The sequence below is a fragment of the Equus quagga genome, chromosome 5 (assembly GCF_021613505.1).
Source record: "Equus quagga isolate Etosha38 chromosome 5, UCLA_HA_Equagga_1.0, whole genome shotgun sequence".
Lineage (NCBI taxonomy): Eukaryota > Metazoa > Chordata > Mammalia > Perissodactyla > Equidae > Equus > Equus quagga.
The window spans coordinates 100,118,755-100,139,177 of NC_060271.1; the positions used below are offsets into that span (position 1 = coordinate 100,118,755).

General features: G+C 55.7%; 1 protein-coding gene across 4 annotated transcripts in view; it reads right to left on the minus strand.

The window, feature by feature from the left end:
• Positions 1-20,423, minus strand: part of TTC7A (tetratricopeptide repeat domain 7A) — a 121,295-nt gene that overhangs the window by 22,197 nt on the left and 78,675 nt on the right. For all 4 annotated transcript variants that reach the window (XM_046661738.1, XM_046661741.1, XM_046661742.1 and 1 more), the window contains 3 exons: positions 19,340-19,500; positions 3,887-4,003; positions 219-316 (listed from right to left, as the gene is read on the minus strand). In XM_046661738.1, coding sequence (XP_046517694.1) covers positions 219-316; positions 3,887-4,003; positions 19,340-19,500 — 376 coding nt within the window. The remainder of the gene's footprint in view (positions 1-218; positions 317-3,886; positions 4,004-19,339; positions 19,501-20,423) is intronic.

Below are 20,423 nucleotides of genomic sequence, written 5' to 3' on the forward strand. Positions count from 1 at the left end.
GCCAGCAGCCATCCCACCCCAGAGCCAAGATGGGCCCTGAAAGACGCCCGAGGGCAGCTCCTTAGCTCCTTAGTACAAGGCCCTTGGGCAGCAGCCAGCAAGGAGCAGGGTGGGTTTGGCCAGCCAGACTGGGCAGATGCCGCTCTCCCCATTCACGTTCAGGCTGGGAGAGTGAGCTGTGGAGCCACGTGGCCAGCTGCCCAGGGGCACGCTCTTACCAGAGTCTGCATCATGGGCGTCGGGCAGAGTCAGGTGCATGCCACTCTGCTTCTTCAGTGTGAGGCCCTCGCCGAGGCTGCCATCCTTTTCCAGGCCTCTGGAAGGCAAGGGAGGGCCAGGCCCTGGTGAGGCGTGGGGGCTGGTAGGGAGAACAAGGGAGCCTCATGGCCGGCAGGCTCTGGGGCTGAGAGTCCAGGCCAGAGAACAGAGCCAAAGCCGGGACCACTGGGAAGGATGGAGACAACCAGAAAGGCAGGACAGATAAGAGCTCAGGCTCGGGATTCTAGAACCTGGCTTGCCCTAGAGGCTAAACTGACATGTTACTCCCCATCACTCACACACATACACACACTGCCCATTGTGTGCCTGCGGGGGCATCAGTCTCCTCACTTTTCCCTAACGCTGACACATTTTGTTCCCAAAGCTACATGCTTGCTCATGCTGCTGCCACCAAGAATGTTCTCACTGTTCTTCTTGGCCCACCCAAATCCTCCAAACCCTCCATCCTTTAGAACCCAGCCGGAGTGCCCCTTATCCGTCTAGAAAGCCTCCTGAGACTCCCCTGCCCATCACGGCTCTTCCTGCTCTCTGTCAGCACAGATCCTGGCGCCACAGATGCTGCAAATTAGGAGCTCTCCCTTTCCGTCTACTCCCTCCTTGGAAGTGGGCGATGCTAGAAGCTCCCCAGGCCAGAGGGGTCTCTTCTAACTTTTGTTGCCCTCACAACATCTAGCAGAGTGCCAGGCACAGAGCAGGCACTGTGGACTGGCTTCCAAGGAAAGCCAGGTCTTCACAGGCTACCAGAAGTGCCCCCAGTCCGCGCTCCAGGAAAGGAAGGTCCAGATGCCACACGATGCCTCAGGCACCCTACCTCAGGCTATCAGGGTGGCCTCAGAGGAGCCAGAGGGGGCCCCGGGGGTGGCAGACAGAGAAGCATGGTGATCCCAACCCCCCACTTCCCCAGATCCCTGCAGCTCCCACACTGCTAGGGAGGTTCCTCTTTTCTCAGAGTGGGAGGTGGGGGGAGCCACCGCTCAGAAAGGCAGCATAGCCTCTGTGCCCATGCTGGAGTGCACACAGCCCCCAGCCGCCCCTGCCTGCTACCCAGGATGCCTGTGGTCCTTGAACCTGCTGACCGGGGAAGCTAAGAGGAGGACGGAGGTGGACAGGGCAGGAGAGAAGGCAGGCCCAGTGTGGGGCCAGAGGCTTCTTCCCTTCAGAGGGGCGCTGAGATGATGGTGCCGCAAAGAATGCCAGGACCTGGGGAATCCTTGCCATCCTAACGTAGGCTCTCACTGGCCTGAACTTGGGCCTGTGGATGCATAGTCATCTCTGTGGGCATTAGGGGAAACTGTCCTCAAAAACACAGTGTGCCCGAGCAGGGTGGGTCCTTTCCTCTCCCATGCTCTTCCTAGTCCCTGGAGGCAACCGAATGTGGTACCGAAGAGCCAGAGACACTGGGTTAAAACCACAGGGCCACCCCTTCTCAGCTCTGTGACCTCAGTAATGCTATATAACCTTTCTAGGGCTTAGTTTTCTCATCTTGAAATGAGCATGGCAATTATGTGAAGTTCCTGAGCAGAAGAACGTCGATCTCATGAGGGAGGTCATTGTGGGGAGTACATGAGACAATATGGGCAGGTTCCCAGTACATGCTGGCCTGGAGCAGATGCACTGATACAGCTGCTTGTCCCAGCTTCCCTCTCAGCCCCTGAAGGGGCCTCTCCTAGGGCTCCAGAAACAGCCTCTCTTGGAGACCTCTTACCACTTGGTTCTAGGCCAACTTACAGCATTGCTCCTACCCTGAAGAACCTGACAGCCAGATGGGGAGAACAGACAGGCCAAGTTGAGCAATTAGCAAAGACCTAGATCAAGAAGGTTAGTGGAAGCATCAGAGGCTGACTGAAGGCCCCTGAAAGAGGGGCATCTGAGCAGGGCCTGCGGGGCAGTGTGGGCTGGCCCAGGCAGAGCAGAGGAAGGAGGGTGCCAGGGAGCACGGGGCGGGGTGGGGTGGGGGGGACTGCTGTACAGGGCAGATAGCCTAGACCTTCAGGGTGTGGATTCTGGCCTTGTTCCTCGGCACCAAACTAGATTTTACAAGCCCTAGTTTCTGCTTTATGGCTCCAGGTTCAGAAAGAATGCTCTCTATTCTTGGGAAAGCCAGGATCCAGCCCTCTGGTCCCAACAATTGGTGGGGGAGCTGTGGGGAGGTTTCCAGGAGAGGTGCCTAGGGGATTCCTATTGTGAGGAGCTCTGCTGGACCCTCAGATCAGAAATGAGTGTGCGGGCAGTGACTTGAAATGACCCCAAGGCCAACCCCACTGCCTGGCCCCTGCGAGAGCACTGGGCAGCCAGACAGTTCTGCTGCCTGGAGGGGAGGCACAGGCCAGGGCCGGGAGACAAGGCTGCAGTTCAGAGGGGACCCGCAAAGATCACCTAGATGAACAGCCAGCCAGCCAGCTAAGTGGCGGTCCCTGCCAGCTCTGGGGACAGCTCCTCTCTGTAGGAGAAGCCAGGTGTGCACCTGCCCGAGTGGCCACAGCCAGTGATCAGCAGAGCGAGGAGCGTCTGAATGCAGGTCCCTCTCACACCAGGGTCTGGCCCTCACCCTCACATCACCCAGCTGCCAGGCTCCCCATTCCCTTTCTGAAAAGTCCTTCACCCCAGAGCGGCCTTCTGGCAGCTTCCACCCACTGGTCCTGCTCTGCCTTGGAATCTCCCAGGCCCAAAGGCTGCAAAGAAAGGGCTGACCCTACCCTGCCCCGGGGCCTGTTCTGTAACTTTCACCATTTGATCCATGCCTCTGGGAACCAGGAAGGCCTTCTGGGCTCCCAGAGTGCCTGTGAGAATGCGAAACATCCACCAGAGTGGGGGTCCTTGAGGCCCTGGGGAGATGACACAGCCAGCAACTCCAGAGAAGGGGCAGGGGTGGGGACCAGAGGACCAGGAAGAGGCAGTGCACCCACCCAGAATGAGGCCCTTTCCCGCTTTGGGCTGCACAGACTGAGTCCCGGCATCCCAGTGGGTTGGAGCAAAGACTTTCTGCAGATCCAGACTGGACAAGAGTGCCCTACTCTGCCCAGGAAGACCCCGGGGCCCAGGCTGGGGACTGCAGCAGGCGACAGGATGCATGGAGACAGTGGGTGAATGGGCAGAGTGGGGGCCCTTCAGGAACTCTGCTTCCTCCTCCCTTTCTAGCTTCCAAATAGAACCAGGAAAGAAGTGACAGGCTCCATGAGACCAGGTTCAAGCCCCAGCATTACCATTTACCAGGTATGTGGCTCTGGCAAATTATACAAGGCCTGAGTCTTGGTTTCATCCCCTGGGGTGAGAATAAAATCTGATAGTGTATAAGATATAAGCAGCAAGCCCAGCATCTGGTCTAGATGCTCAGTAACGATTTCTCTTCCTTCTTACCCTCTGAACTTAAGTTTCTTAAACAGGTTCTTTATGTACTTCAGAGGATTGTCAAAAGCTTAAAATTAGACCAGGGATGTCAAAGACCACAGGGGCAGTAAGGGCCACACCCTCATTCAAACATCCTCACCATCCCCCACCCCACCAGGTACCATGGCCACTCAGCTGTGGGCTGTTGCCCTAGCAACCAGCCCCTGCCTATGCTGCCCTCCACCCTCTGGCAACCCCAGAGAGGATGAAGGCCACTCACCCCAGCTGGGAGAAGCTGTACAGGGTCTGCCACAGCCGCAGCATTTGTCTGCAGGTCACGAGGGCTTCCTCCGGGCCTTTCAGTACCTGCTCCAGCTTCACCTTGGTGAACATCAGGCTGCAGGGAGGGAGAGCGGCAGTCAGCATACCTCTGTGAGGGCCCCCTTTCCCCTGGCATTCCTCCCAGGCTGGGACCCCCAAGGGATTCTGCCCTCCATTCTGCCATACCGCTCAAGCACTTGTCCCCTGATCAGTCCTGCCCCACCCTCTGAAGTGCTGTCAAGTGTGGTTACCAGTCTTGCTTTGTTTGCTCCTCCTGCCCACATCCTCAGCTCCACAGCATCCTCAGTGAACATGTGGTTATCACATGCGCTGCAGGCCCACGATGAGGCCTTGTGGAAGAGACAGACCCAGAAAGCAACTCTGAATCAAGGAATGAGGCTAAGCAGGGAATGGGTGAAAAGGTCACTAAAGGGCAGAGTTTGGCTTCCCACCTTGCCAGCACATAATAGGTGTGCAGTGCACGTCTCCTAAATTGAACTGCAGGCTCTGTTTCCTGACCCTGGATATGTGAGGATGGTCGTGTTTTACTTTATCAAAGGATTCTTCATTGAATTTCCTAAAATAGCCAGCTCCCCTTATATGTTCAATAGGATTAGAGCGACAAAAAGTCCTATTCAGTCACCATTTAGGAACACAGTTACTGTGCAAAGGGAGAGAGCAGATTCAGAGTCTCTTTCAACCTGAAACAGGAAGTTCTCTGAGGTAAAAATGGTAAGAGGATGCGGTCCTGAGAGGGGCTGGCAGGAGAGGGAAAGGGCTGGTCCCACCGCAAGGCAGGACCACAGGAGAGGCCGAAGGCTCCCTCCCTCTGCCCTGGACACAGCAGAAACCATCAGAACAGCGGCTCACCAGAACCGGAGCAGGGGGTCCTGGACACCCTGCTGTGCCAGGTGTCGGCCCTTCAGCTGTTGAGGTCTGGGGCCCTGGGGGAGGTTTTAGGTAGCTGGGGACACTTGGAGGGTTCAAGGCAGCAGTAAATACCAACGGGCATGGAAGTACTGCAAGCTTTTCTCCAGGGGTACTGCCAGCCACGCTGATGCACACCAGCTGCTGGGCAGCCTGCGGAGAACTTGGCTGAGCCACTGGGTCCCAAACAAGGCTGCAACTCTGGTTCTCACTGGGTGCTGAGCAGTGAGGCCCTTCTATTCCTGGCATCACTGTTGGGCGAACCCACATGCCTGTCAGGCCCTGAACCCGGTCGCTGCTCGGTGGTTCTGCCGGCCCATCTGAGGGTGGCACACACGTCCTCATGGGAGCTGAGTCCTGCATCGAGACAGGAAGCATCCTGGGGATCTGAGGCTGCAGCAGGGCAGATCCTGCACAGGAAGGGCAGCCTCCAGCTGGCAGCTTTCCCTCTGACCTTCTCCCTCCCTCAGGGCCCCGCCTCCCCGGCCTCCTAATGAGACCTGGGCCTCCAGCCTCATGACGGGTTTTGATGGCCCCACTCTGCTCCTTTCTTCTCACATCTTGTTTTTCTTAGATTGTGACTTGTTGGTAGAGAATGAAGGAACTTGCCCTAGTTCTCTTTTCAGAGGAGGGGGTTTGGGTTCTGGGCAACTATTATTTTTCTTCCTCACTTTTCCTCAAAAATCCCATGTGACTTTTTTACCCCTGCGCACAGCCCCCCACACCCCTCCCAAGCCTCTCCTTTCCATTTTCATCCATTTTCATCCCCAAGTCTGACTTTAAATCCCACCTTCCCCAGGAGGCCTTCCCAGACCCCCAGGATGCCCTGCACCCTTCTTGGAACTTCTACTAGTGAACGGCCCAGCGGCCTACAAGGTCCCAAGGGCAGAAACTGTGGTCCCCACAGTGTGGCTGCATGGGCCTGGGTAGGAACGTGGTCTCAGCACCCCGGTGGGTAGCTGCTGGGGAAACCGGTCCTGCTATCCCAACCCTCATCCCAATTCTCCTTTCCCAGATTCTCGAAGGGTCCATCACTCCACAAGCATTAGGAGCCTCTGCTTTAAGAATATGAAGAAGACACAATTTCTGCCTTCAAGGTAACAATTAGCAACAAGCTAAAAATGACAAATTGCCCAGAAAATCAAGGGCATATTTTGGATCAGACTTAGTGCAAGAAAAGAACAGATAAGGGGTCCTGCTGGGGCTGGAGTTTGATGAAAAGGAGGGTGGGGTGGGATATGGTTGGGAGTTGGGGGAGAGAGGAGAAGTGTGGGGTGGGGGGACCAGTGCTGGAGCAGCAGGTGTTGGTGAGGTGTGAAAGGCCCTCCCTGGGGGGCAGGGAACACCCAGGCTCAGTCCATTCCAAGGGTGCCCCTCCCATCAGGCAGCCAGAGCAGCATACCCCCCTGGGCAAGAGTGGCAGGGTGACTCCGGGCTGGGCCAGTTCCCGGGACAGTTCCCAGGGCAGACCAGCCCTGCAGCATTCCCCAGGTACCCACTCTCCCCAGACACACTGTGCCTGCTCTTCAGCACACCTCTGCGCCTGACCCCTTCCCCATCCTGCTCCCTGCAACCCTGAGAGCCAGGATGGGTCCATAGCAGACCTGACCACACCACGCGCCTGGAAGAGAAGTGGCCGAAAGCTGAGCTGGTGGACATTGACTTCTCCCAACTCAGGCTGTTATCCTTGCGGCTGCTGACATTCCATTAGCATGAGTGACTCAGAGCGGAATTTCTCACCCTACCACATCCTTTCTGGGCTGGGGAAAGCGCTCCAACAGCCACCCTCTGGTAGGATCCTTCACTCCCAGAGGCTGGGAGGCTCCAGATGAGCTCCTGAAGAGATTTCCTTGGTCTCGCAGTTCAGCCCTGCGAGAGGGATCTTCCTCAACAAAGAACCCTGCCCTGACTATCCGTGACGTCAATCCAAATGCCTCTGTGTGGCTGCATCTCTCCATGACCTTGAGCACCTGTGCGCTGCTCACATGGGTATTAGCAGCCCCCTGAACTGCAGGATGAGCTCCTGGACTCATCTATGCTCTCTGTTATGTTGTTGCTCCTCCTGGGACTTGCACTTCCCCCTCTGACATCCAGCCCACTAGGAACCAGATGTCACCCTCTGACTTTCTGTGTGTCCCCACGGGGGATGTACACACACCCCTTCTAGGACAGCCTTCACTGTGTGGGCTGGTGGTCATCTGCATACCTGCTGGCGCACCTCTAATTCTTGGCTGCACTCTCTCCCCTCTCGCAACAGGGAGCAACACCCTACTCGCTCTTCCGCTCCTCCAGGACAACGTGGCCCCAGCATGTGGAGCACTGGGCTCCCTCTCCATCCTGTCTGCTGGGAGTGACACAAGGCTCCCTCTCTATCCTGTCTGCCAGGATGGGTGGCCCAGCTCTTCAAACAGTATGAGAGGCTGGCAGAGGCCTGGTGTGCCACTGTGGCTGGTGGGCGACACTTCTGGGCCCACATGATGGGCTGCAGCCTCATCAGAACGCTGTGCCTCCTGGGTGGGACCGTGGGGAGGCTGCTGGCAGTGGGGCTGGGGGATAGATGGGACAAGCCCGGGCTCCCCATCCGCTTTGACAGCCAGCCCCTGGCACACCTGTTTTCTACACTGAATGAACCTAAAACGTCATTTGAAGAAAGGATTCTGAGACTTTAAAAAAAGCCCACTATTTTAATCCAGTGGCTCCAGCCCTCCTCTAAGAAGCTTCAGCACGACCACCCTTGCGCTTCTCTGAATGTTCAGGACAGTCTTTAGTCAGCACTTAATTACATTCTTTCTATCCAGCCATCCATCTATCCATCTTTTTTGCCACATAGGCTTAATGAGTTTAATAATAAAGATAAACTCTAATCAAGCATTTTTAAATTCAGATGTTCTAGAAACAGTCTGCGGCCAGCCCTGCCTACAGACAGTAAAATCCCCATTTATCTTGTCCTGCGTCCTGCCATGCGTCCCCACCGGGATGGCAAGCGCCTGCAAGACAGGCTCTGCCTCCCTCCACGTCAGTGTCCTCCTCGCCTCTCCAGGGCCTGGTACAGAGCTGAGCACAGTGTCTGCTCAGTACTGTGAAAATGTGTGTTGTCACAACCATCGGCTACGTTTTGGGTCTCAAAATCCATGTTAAATCAGAGCCGATTTTGGACACCACCACTTCCCACTGCTGGGTCCTCGCTAGGAGGCGGGAGAGCAATCTGTTTACTTGATGCCGCATAACTGCAGAGTGGGCTGGACTCCCGCAGCCAACAAGCAAAGTGCTGGCCAATTCCATTTTAAACTGTCCAGAAGCAAAGTTTCACAGGGTCTGGGGCGGAGCAAGGAGTTCTGCGCAGGACATGAGTGCATCTGACTCCTTGTGACTTGGGGTCTTCAGCCCAGAGGACGGTCACCCAGGCAGAGCCAAAAGTACAACTGAGGAGTGTCTTTGAGACTAGAAGGCCTGGAATACCCAAACCCAGCAGCTCTCTAACACCCTGACAAAAGCCACTCTGGGAGAGGAATGGCCACATTCCTGTCCTCAGACCCTGCACTGGGATGTCACTCAGAGTGAACAGACACTGGAACAAGACTGAGAAACGAGCTAAAGTCCCAGCACTGTTGCCATCCAGTGGGGCATGTCACAGGTTCCAGACCTGTGAAACAGCAGTGAAGTCTCCCACCCTGTCTGCCCAGGGACTCCCAGAGGATGAATTGCGATGAGCTATAAGCAGCAGCTGAGAAACACATGCTGCATTCAGTCCTGGAGCACAGGCCGGCCTGAGGCTCAGGGAAGGGACTCCTGCTTTGAAAGAGCAGGCCTGGCAGACTTCAAGAAGCAATTTCCAAACCAGGTGCCTCTGAAGGCTCTCAGAAAGGCCCAGAGCTTCATGGCCTGTTTGGCAAGGCAGTCGGTCCCTCTTGTGGCTTCTGGGACCTAAGATGGGCATGAGAAAGGAAGACAATCAGAGGGGATGGACAGAGCCACAGCTGACTGGGTCCGGGCAAAGCAACCTTGGCTGTAAGCCCCTCTTGCAAGCGCTTTCCTGATTTTTAAAGCCATGGAAGCCCATGTGGAATAACACTGAGGTCTTTTACAGCCGAACACCCTTGCCACACTATCGCATCTGAGGGCTCTCTCTGGGGAAGGGGAAGGAGCCGAGGTCACGGTCAACGTGCCACGTGTTCCGTTCCCACCACAGAGGTGAGGCTGCAGAGGCTTCAGGGAGGAGAGTCCTGGGTCCTGGACTCTCTGCAGCCCTGTCCAGTCAATGTAGCATGCATGCCCCGGTCTTAGCAGGGAGGCCTGTGCGGCACAAGCCCACTCTCCCGGAGCCCACACCCTCCCAGAGAATGCCACCAGAGCCTTGGTGGTCCACGCCGGCCACCCGACACCCAGGCGTGGTGCTCCCGTAGCCACTGTCCTCACCACACACCTCATCTACCACTGCGCACTGGTTAAGGCAGGGACCTGCCACCTCCCGCATCACCTGGCCAGCCCAGCACCCCAGGGGGCACAGACAGGCCCTCAGCCGACATGAACAGAGCCACCCCTGCTGAACTGTGAACACCTCAGCCTTGCAGAGGCTATCTGTCTGTCTGTCTGCATCTGGGCCAGCCCCCGTCTTCTGGAGGAAGATAGATCAGCAAGGTGGGCATCTCTGGGTATCACCACAGGCCATCATCTCTGCCAGTCTTCTGCATCACTCAGGTCAGGGGTTGATGGTGGAGGTTCCCAGGGGAATGCAGGGGTTGGCCTGGGATCCACCTCCTCTTCCTCCTTTTCTTCCAAGGGCTGGCCTGGCCTGCACTCCTGGGGCAGGATCAGCTTGCTAGCTACTTGTCAAAAGGATTAAGACTTTTGAGGCAAAGTCTCATCTGAGGCAAACAGATCATTTCTTTCCACTGCTATAAAGAGGAAATATATTAGGATGAACCTCCTCAGAACTGGGTGAGCATGAGTCTTTCAAAAAAAATTTTTTTAAAAAGAATTATTTTGTAAATAGGGAATATTTTTGTGACAATGGCTCTGGCAAAGCAAGCAGTGTCCTGGGGTCAGAGGTCACCTCATCCATGCCCCCTTTGCATGTCTCCCCTATTCCCCTCCCTGACTGCTCGCCCCAGGAGCCCAGTCTTGGTGGAGAGGGACGGAGGCAGAGCAGAGCTGGCTGCAGGGAAGGACATGGGCTGTGTCAGCAGCAAGCACAACGGGTACACATTTTTATTTTCATCTTCTGAATCCAGCTCCCTGTAAAATGACTCAGCATGTGCAATAAGCACTTCAACATGGTAACCGCCGTGTACCTGAGGGAGCTGCGTCTGGCCCCTGGCTTACTCCCCGTCACAGCCTTTGGCATCAGACGGTTCGAGTACACTTCTAGGCTCTGCCACTTCCTAGCAGTGCCTTCCCCTCTCTGAGCTCTACCTGCTGTCTGTAAAGCAAGGACAGTAATGGCACTGCCCAAAAGAGCTGCTGGGAGGACTGAGGGCAACAGAGCCTGTGAAGGCAGCCCTGGCCCACGGCCACCCCGCAAGAAAGGTCAGTGTCATCCCCAGATGGCTCCATCACTCCTATCTTCCCTACCAGATCCTACACTCGGGCAGGGACACGTCTTTCTTACCCTTGTATCCCCAGTGCCTGACCTAATGTCACTCAACAGATCTTTGCTGAATAACAGAAGGAAGTTGAGTCACAAGGGCTCACTGAGGTCTGGAGAGCCACAGGCACTCCCAGGATCAGAGAACTCCACGGAAGTAAAGCTGCAGAGCGTCTCCCAGACTCTCCACTCTTCCTGGTCCCACCGGCCCCATCTGTGGGTTCACCAGGCCCTGGGTGGCTCTGCCCCATCCCTCTGGCTCCTGGCCATCACGGGAGCCCTCCATGGTGGGGGAGGGGGTCGCAGCAGGTGTGGCAAACACACAAAAGTGGATATTATCTCTTTAAAGGACAGTAATTAGTAATTCCAGCTGACGGCCGTGCCGGGCTGTTTTAATGAAGAGTTCTATTTTTACAGGAAACACATAATTGAGTGAAAAAGCAGGTTATTCTCTAAGTCAGGCGGCCATGCCTCTGGAAAGTCTAACTCCTCGGCCAGGAGGCCAGAGCCTGCACACAACATGGGGATCCACAGGAAGTGGGCCCTGTCCCTGGTCATCCCAGGTCCAACTCAGTGGTGAAAAGCAGGGTCCAAGTCTGACGACCTAAGTTCAAATCCCAGCTTCCCTTCTTCCAGCCATGTGACTCCAGGCAAGTTGCCTTAATGTCTCAGAGCCTCAGTTTCATATCTGTAAAATGGGAATGACGGTATCTGTATGCGCCAGTGATTGTTACATGAAAAGAATATAAATGAAGGCCTAGCTAGGGGCTGGCATTTGACAAAGGGTTCATCCACGTTGGCCTCTGCCATCATTATTTACCTAGCCTCTACTATGTACAGCTGCTTGCTTCTGCCCTCCATGCCTCCGTCTCCTCATCTGCAAAGTGGGAAGAATGGTAGTTCCCATACCTCCTACGGCCGCTGAGGGGATTGAGTTAATGCACGTAACGTGCTGAGAGCAGAGCCTGCCAGAGCAAGCACTAGAACTGCTGTTTTGCTATTATCGAAGCTCATGGGGTTCAAGCATCCCAGCGTTGTTCAGCCCATCAGCTGGCTTGGGTGCTAGTCCCTGCTCTGCCACTCATCAGCTATCTGACCTTGAGATATCATCAAGCTTTCCTACTAGTTTCTTTAGCTTTTCAAGTAGGAGGGTTGTAAAGACCAAAAAAATAAACAAACCAAAACAACAACAAAGCAGGGTGAGGGTGCAGTCTGAGGACTGTATGGTGGCACCATCCCGTATGTCCCTCCTCCCCGCAAAAACAAGTAAATCGACTCCCGGGGTCTGCCCACCGGAGGGTCTACTGGGGCGTGCTGTGTGCCCTGCTGTGGGTTCCCAAGCGGGGCTGGGGGGTGGGCTCCCTCAGACATGCAAGGGCTTCAAGGCAAAGTGGAGCCCGAGGGGAGCCTGAGGATGGGCAGGATTTGGAAGCAAAGCGAGGTGAGGAGGGCACCGCAGAGGGCTACACTGGCAGGGATGGAGGCCGGAGGTGGGCGGGAGGGGCCAGCCCGACCAGGCGCAGAAGCCTTCCCCCTAGGACAGGATGGTGGGCAGGGGGAAGGGGGGAGCAGCCCTTCTGAGCAGGAGTCAGCCCACCCTCTGACCCCTATTCAGGCTGTAGTCACCTGGCTCTCACGAGGGGCCCAGGCCCTGGAGGGGAAGTCCAGGAAGCACAGAGCACCGGGGCCTCCCAGACTCCTCCAAATTCCATGCCTCTGGGAGAGGCTCCACCAGGGCAATTAACCAGCTAAACTCACACACGTGTTCTTGGAGGGTATTATTTTAAAGCAACTCTAACAGGCGTGACCTCCCTGAAAGGGAGAGGGCCAGAGAGAGGCCCAGCTCTATTACCTTCTGACGGCTGACCCCCAACATGGAAAGGACCCTAAGGCATCTCTTCTTAGCCCTAAAAACCAATGATTTCTCCTTGGATCCGAAGGATTACACTGACCCACGTACCCTAACGTTTGAAGGCTCAGGCTGATCCTCCAGCTCTTAATGAATTCATTCAAAGTGAGCCTACTTTGAGGAGGCTGGCCCAGAGGCGTAGAGGTTAAGTTCATGCACACTACTTCAGTGGCCCGGGGTTCGCGGGTTCAGATCCCGGGCACGGACTTACACACTGCTCATCAAGCTGTGCTGTGGTGGTGTCCCACATACAAAACTGGGGAAGACTGGCACAGATGTTAGCTCAGCAACAATCTTCCCCAAGCAACAGATGTTAGCTCAGGGCCAATCTTCCTTACACACACACAAAAACAAAAACAAAGTGAGCCTACTTTGAAGCTTTAAAATCACCAGCCCCCAAACTTCTGCTTCCTGAAGTTAGCCCCTCCTTGCTCAGAACGCCCTACCCCTCCTGGAGAACAGACTCAGGGCCGGTCTGAGAGCGCTCATGGCCCGCCCTGTGGCTGCTGCACGGCAAGGCTTTCTCATCTGTGCTGACCCACGGCTGACCTGGCGGGCCTGGGCCTCCAGCAGTGGGCCCCGCTTTTCTCAGCTGTGGGCCACCTCCAGTTACCTCCAGGCGACTCTCCAGACACAAACTCTCGATCTTGAAAGACATGAACACAAGCCACACAGAGCTTTTCCATAAACACTCAGGGGTGGAAGAACTTCCAGAAAGAAGGTCCTCAGGTAGAACAAAGGCTCCCAGCCCGGTATAAGACACCAAGAAAACACACCTTGGTCTTGGTCTGTAATCTCTGCCCAGTGAGCAGACCTTGGGACCTGAAGACCACCCATGCAGAGGGGAGGCCAGCCCTGCTTCATGGGCATGAATGCCCCTCCCCGACCCTTGCTCCCAGGGGCAGAAAAGCTTTGTCTTGGGGCAGGGCCACTCCTGCTGGAGAATAGTGCACCCTGGGCCAAGCGCCTGCCTCCAGCTGTTACAAGCAGGGGTCAGGGAGTGAGGACCAGGAGGCAAAGGGCTAAAACCACTTCCAAACAAATGAAGAATTCCTTTTGGAAAAACCTGCAAATACCTGCCTGCTTTTCTTTCCCCTCTCTCTTCCCCAAACAAACAAAATAACCAGGGTCATCTACCCTCCTGGGCTGAGGGTAAGCAGACCACTACAGGGATACTGAGAACTCCATCCAACAGCAGGGTCACACAGAGTGAGATCACAGGAGGCTCCACAGAACAACAAGCGAAGCGACATGCTGAATGTCAAACCAGCTTAGCCGACGAGGAACTGACCTTTGGGGAAGAGAGCACGGGTGCCAACGATCATGCCTGGCTTAGCGCTTCCCTCAACCACGTGGCCTGCGAGTTTAACCATGGCTCTTGTCCTCATGGGGACTGTGGCAGCCAAAAATGCTTAGTGAACCCAGCAAAGTGATGAACTATGTCTGTGCTAATACCTTTGATTCCAGCCCCTCACTTAAGCGTTGGTATTTTAAGCATCCTTTTGATCTACTACAAGTCTCTAATAAGAAACGTCCAATAAACACACGGGGTTTCACTCAGAAATGTTAACAGAAGCCCAGGACTCTGATCCCTTCTGCTTGGCAGAATGCACGAGAAATACATCACACGCAACCTGAGAAGAAGGTGAGGCAGGCCAGGTAGATCAGAGAGGTGCCCTTGAGGCCAACACTAGCCTTAACTGGATTCAGTCAAGGTCTGGCCCAGCTAATGCCTAGTTATCAGCTCAAACATTTTCCAAAACAGCCTAGTTTCCTGAGGGAGATGGCTGTACCAGTTCCATTTGTTTATACACAGCGAAAGCCGGCTTGTGGAGAGGGCCGTATCGTTTCTGTGCTGGGAGTGTTCCCTGGGGCTCCGACACACCTTCCTCTAGGACCTTCAAGTCCCCCAGGACCTGGGCTGGGCGGGGCAGAAACTCCTAAGAGGAGGTGGCCTTGCCACCGTGGAAGGGGATGGGCAAACCAGTTGGCTCCTCTGCCTCCCTCCAGCCAGCCTGATGGTCTGGGCTTTCAAAACCAGTCTGGCAGGCTGTCAGGCATGGGGTGGGGGCAGTGACTGACAGGCTGGTTATTGGAAAGCTCCCATCATTAGCCCAGGAATGTTGTTTGGTTACCATGGTGACCTTCACTACAAGCAGCCTGACTAAGGCACAAGGAATCTGTTACCTAAAACCAATGCCCCACGGAGCCCGCAGCTTCAGGGACCATGCTTATCAGCGGCCTGTCCCCCTTGACCCCATATTCCTGCCCCTCCCAGGCTGGGCCTCCCAGCTGCCTCCCATACCCAGGATGAGGAGAAAGGACCAGTGAAGGCATCTCCAAGCTTGCACGAGACCTCTTACATTCCTTGGCCTCGCCTGGCTTGGAACCCAGGTCCAAATAGGGAGCCTGCTGCCCCCCTGAGGCCCCCTTCAGGCTGGCCAGGAACAGGCCGGCCAGCACATGTGTCCAGGGCTTAGTCGGAAGCCCTCAGGATTTCAGGAGGCTGTTCAGGGTGTCTGGTTCCTACTATGCCAGGTTCACACTGTTCCTGCGGGGCTGTCACTCTCTGCCTCAGCACGTTTCTGCTTTTTAAACCCAAGCTCCACTAACTAAAGGTCATCCCACAGCACGGAAATCAAGATCCTCTTTGCTTTGCTTTCTAATCCTTGAATTCAGGAGGATTTTCAAAAGTTCAACTCCACGAAAGCTGGGTTTTCCTCCAGGAGTCTTGAGACTGACTGTAGGAACGGTGGCCTCCTGCGCAGCCAAGGGGCTTAACCACCTTTGCACGGGGCTTCCCCGCTCCGCCACCCTGCCATTACGCATGGGGCGCCCTCCTCCACCTCTCGGCCCTCGGTGCACACTGCTCCCCTCGGGTCCCATGTTGCAGTCTTATACTGTTTGTGGGCCATCTTCCAGACCCCTCCACACTGCTGCCCTTGAACACAACTATAAACCGACTGTGAGACCTTCTCTTGTCTGAGTCTCACAATAGACCTTGGAGGCAGAGGGGCACGAAAGATGTCAGTCTTTTGGCAGATGAGAAAACAGGGTCACAGAAAGGAGGAGCAAGTTCCTGGAGGTGGCACAGGTAAGTGACAGGCACGATCCCATGAGGGCAGGGACTTCACTGTGGCCCTCACATGGGGAAAGGGTCCATTCCACCCACCAGCATCCTCCCGGGCTAGACCTCCTCCACCCGACACAGGCCTGCCAGCCTCTTCCTTCACAAAGGCAGGCTGTGCAGAAAAAAAAGGCTCTCAGAGGCCTCAGCCACCTGGGACAGGCATTGGGGAGGCACTCGCTGGCAGACGGACCCAGACCTTTAAGTGCCCCAGAACGCAGACTTTGTTGGGGACACTGACGTCAAGGTGAAGGGAATCTGATTTTTTTGTTTTGTTGAAGTGATATTTACTGGACCGGTCATTTAATTAATTGCGGTGGCAACAGCTGGAGCCACACACAGCTTGTCCTCAATGTAGGGAGCAGCTGGAGAAGCAGGATGCAGTTTCAGTTGAAGAGCAATGACATTTTTCAGTGATCCCTGACCGGTAATGGACTCTGTGACATTTCCTGCTAATCCATGGGCTTCTGTACTCTGGGGCTTCATCTGTGGTGAACAGTATTGACTTATTTGCAAAGAGCCATGGTCATATCCTATAGTCACTCCACAGAGCTGTGTGGTAGGTGGATTTTCCACCCACTCCCAACCATAAATATATATATATTTTTTCTTAAGGTGATTGTTTTTTTCTTAAAGTAACGGAAATGTATTCTCTCATAGTTCTGGAGCCCAGAATTCCAGTTACTTTTGTAACCTTTTAGGGCCAGCTCAGGCCAAGACAGAGCTCCTTACAGTCACAGAGGTGAGGGTGGCTCAGAGGTAAAGAACCCACCACTGCTTCTCCATCACCTGCTACCGCCTGACAGGCAGACTGTGCAAAGCGAGGCACCCCTGGGGACGGGATGCTCTGATCCCCAAATGCTCTGCAGCCGGCCTCTCTGCAGTGACAGAGGAACAGAAGAACGCTATGGAGGCCTCAGGAGCTGGCACTCACTTTCCTGCCCTGGGTTCTGACCTCAAATGGGTCTCCCTGCTGCCAGCCCACGGCCCTGGCCCGAGAGCTCCTGAGGCCCCTGCAGCGCCTCTGTGGTGTCTGTATGCAGCAGCTCTGTGCCCATGTGGAGGCTACCCATTTAGAAGGCTCTAGCCTGCAGAAGTAGGGGGGACATAGCCAACACAGAGGGGCACAGGTACCCTGCAAACTGACAAACAGCACAATCTGTACTGAGGCTTCTCATTTTTTTTGGGTTTAGGGCCCTTCTGAGGATCTGCCGGAAGCCATGTCCCTGAATACATGCACACAGGAACAAATGCCATAGCTCAGGTCCAGGTGTTCTTGGAGGCCAGGAAGTCCACCCACGGGCCTCCCTGGGAGAGTCACCAACCTCACGGCAAGGCCCACGTCCCCCGCTCCCCTACGAAGACACTTGCCATGAGTGAAGCATTTCCTACTGAAGGCACTTGAGTGAGCCAGGAGGAAAGGGTAGAGAGTAGGGGGAAGCCTGGGGGGCAGAAGACGGCTCCTCACCCAGCCCAAGAACCCGGGAGGATGGAGGAAGAAGATAGGAGGCACCTCCCCTGGGGTGGGGTCGGGGAGCTGAGGGAGAGCCAGAGGGATCCACGCACTGGACAAACCCATTCCCGCTGTGCCTCACACAGTGTGGGCTCCAAGCAGATTTTCAAAAAGGGGTGTTAGTCTCCCTACATCAGGCCAGGGGAGATGATTCTGCTAGCAGAAAACATTCAGCCCAGGAGTTAGGACAGGACACTGCGCAGTAAGACCCAGATGCTGGAAAGGGAGGCTCCGTCCCTGGGCACAAGGGTCCAAGGAGGGGCCAAGTGGGCAGTGTGCGAGTCCCCTTCCCTCGCTTCCATTGGGACAGCTCTGCTCCCATCTGTTCACATTCTCAACTTGCATGTGAGATTTCACTTGGAAAAAGGACTTGCTGATAAAACAATGTCTGACACCTAGCCTAGACTCTTGTTTCTTCTGTGATATACTCTGATTCAGGGGCTGGGCGAGGAGCACCCCCCTGCCGCCCTGCAGGATTCTGAGCCTTTCTTCATGACAGCGTCTGTTTCCACGAAGCCTGACAACAGAGTGAACACACACATACACTCACACACAGGCACACACACTCTCATACACACACGCACACGCACACAGTGGCCAGCAGTGGACAGCAGGTCAGATCCTGCCAGACAGGCGTGAAGATGGAGCTTGGAAGAAAGGTGACTGTTACTGGAAGAGCAGGACCTTTGTCCTTCGTGTATTTTCATAGGCCCTGCTGTACTGCCCTCGGGATTACCCCAACAAGGGAACTAATCCGTTGTCCACACAGCTGTGTTTTAGCCCGCCCTAAGCTACCTGCCTTTTAAAGTGAAGTGATTTCAATTTTACTAACCTCTCAAATGCAGGGTGGAGGCCAAGAGTCGGGGCAGAATCTTGAGCACAAGGAACGGGCTATGCGGAGCCGGCCACGCCCTGTCTCTGCTCACCCCTGGCTGTGGGCAGCTGGGACCTCCCTGGGCCAGGACGGTGGGAGACGGGTGGTGCCAGGGGTCAGGTGCTGGGGGGTGGACGGTCAGTCTGGACTAGGGTAGCAGGGCTGACCTGCAGGATGAATGCCTGCCCTTGGCCTTATTCCCTGGGGCTCCCTCTCCAGTGGGGACCTTGTGGTTAGCACACTGCCACTCTCAAAGCACCTTTCTTGAGCCTTGGTGATGACAAAGCCATCCCCAGCAGTCCAAGCCCACAGGCAAAGCCACTTGCGGGGCCCTCTGAGGGAGGGCAAAGGCACAGGAAACTGGAGCCTCACCCCAGGGGTCAGCTCTGTCCCTGACGGTCTGGGGATGGACAGAGGGGAAGCCCAGGCTCCCCACGTGAAGGAACCTCCCTGGGCTGGGACAACTGCAGCTTCCCTTCATCTCCCAGCACCACTGCGGCACCCACCAGTTTCACCAAGTTCCTGCAAACCTGTTCCCACTGCCAGCACAAGCACCTCCCAGGATGACCAGGGCCACACTTCTCTGCTGTCTGAAGCAGGACAGCCTTTGGCTGGTTCTAAATGGTTTCGCTTCAGACCCTGAGGTAGAATGGGGCAAGAGTGCAGGTGCTCAGGGGCCCCCTCATCCTGGGCTCACAGTATCCAGAGAAACAAGGTCTGTTACACCCAAGGTCACCTGCCCCAGAGGGGAGGAGGGCAGAAATCAAAAGTCAACCTCCCCCTCGTTCCCTCCCGCAGAACATCGCACCCTCTTGCCTCAGCTGGCCCAGCAGGGCTCTTGTTCCCCAGTGTCCTGGTTGGGTGGAGCAGGGCCTCTGTGTATAGGTGGGGGCAGGAGGGTCTAGTCTTACCTACTTGCCGTGGCCTGGGTCAAGGATAGAGTGAACCCTGCTCCAAAGAGAGGGGCATGGGGTGACATGGTAAACAGGGCATATGGAGGAGCTGAGGATGGAGGGAGACAGGACCACCCTGGACTGCCCGTGGCCTGCTTGGAGGCAGGATGGCTCACCTGGCCTCCGCCAGCCTAGCGAGTGTTAGAATCCTGTCCTTGGCTGGCTGTGCCAGGGTTAACATTAAGTCACACGAGTTGGTGTGAGACAGTGCAGAGCCCGGGATGGGGTGGGAGCAGCCCAAGCATGTGTATTTGAGCACAGTCTCCTCTGTGGTCTAAGCAGCCGCTGTGGAGCCTGCAGTTGTCATACAGAACTCACCACACACCTCCTGGAGCAGAACACCAGAACCATTCTCCAACCCTATGGGTCCTCACCCTGCCTTGTCTCTCCAGCCAGGGAGTGTGCATGCAGTGGGCACTTAATCAGTGTGTGCTGGCTGGCTACGTGGCAGGGTGGGACGTGCACGGGCACCTGTGTCTGTGGCCTGCCAGCCCCCCAGCCCAGCAGTATCCACAGGGAACTCACTTGAAGTTCTCGGGATACTCCGTGATGGCCATGTTGACAACATCCAGAGCATGCTGGTAGTGTTTCTGGGCGGAGAAGAGGAGTGCCAACAGGTGGAGGGCGTTGGCATCATCCCGGCACATTTTCAGGGCCTCCTGCAGCTGCTCCATGGCGCTGGAGATCTGCCAAAGAAAACTGCCACCTTAGTGACCTTCCCCAAGGCTCACACCTCCCCCCGGACTTCAGTGCCAGGCGCCAGCCATGGAGAGTGCACCAGACTCAAGTGAGACCCCAGGCACTGGGGGGCAGGGCTGGTGCTCTGATGAGAAAGCATACCCCAAACACATGGTCAGAGAGATCTGCTGTCCCAAGTCAGGCCCAGGAAGCCACTGCTGTCCCCACTTTGGAACCAAGAGGAGCAGGTTTACAGGGCAGCATGAAGAATTTGGAAGACACCAGGAAGCACTTCCTAAACTGGAGGAGTGGGGGTTGTCTGGAGAGGCCACCCAGACCACTAGTTACAGACCCAGAGGTGGCCAGGCCAGCCTGTCTGAACGTGTCCCTGTAGTGATGGGGAAAAGTCACCTGATGTGGGGCTGACAGATAAATACCCTTCCTTTGAGGCTCACAGTGGCACGAGCTTGGGCTCTGGGGTCAGATGAAGCGTGGATCCCAGCTCTGCGACTTCCTAGCTGGTGCCTTAGGCAAGGTACTTCACCTCCCTGAGCTGCAGAAGGAGGATCATGGCCACCCCATTACAGGGGCTGAGAGCACAAGACGATGTATGAAATGTCCAGCAGAGGACTTACCACACACTTTGAAAACGTGAGTCTCCCTGTCAAGCCCCTCAAAGCCCAGGCAGCTAACAAATAGGTCTCTCCATGTCAGGGCCCCATCTTCCCAGGACCTTGAGGAGTCTTTTTTAGAAAATCTTGCTCCTTACCAAACCTCAGACACCAGCCTCCCATGATCCTTAGGGGCCTATGGTGCAGGCCAGCCGGGACCTTGGGTCCCTGGTGTCCCTGGCTCCTGCCTGGTCTCCACCTGGCCTTGGCACGGGCTGTGGGCACTAGTGCCAGGCCCAGAGTCCTCCCACCTTCTTTAG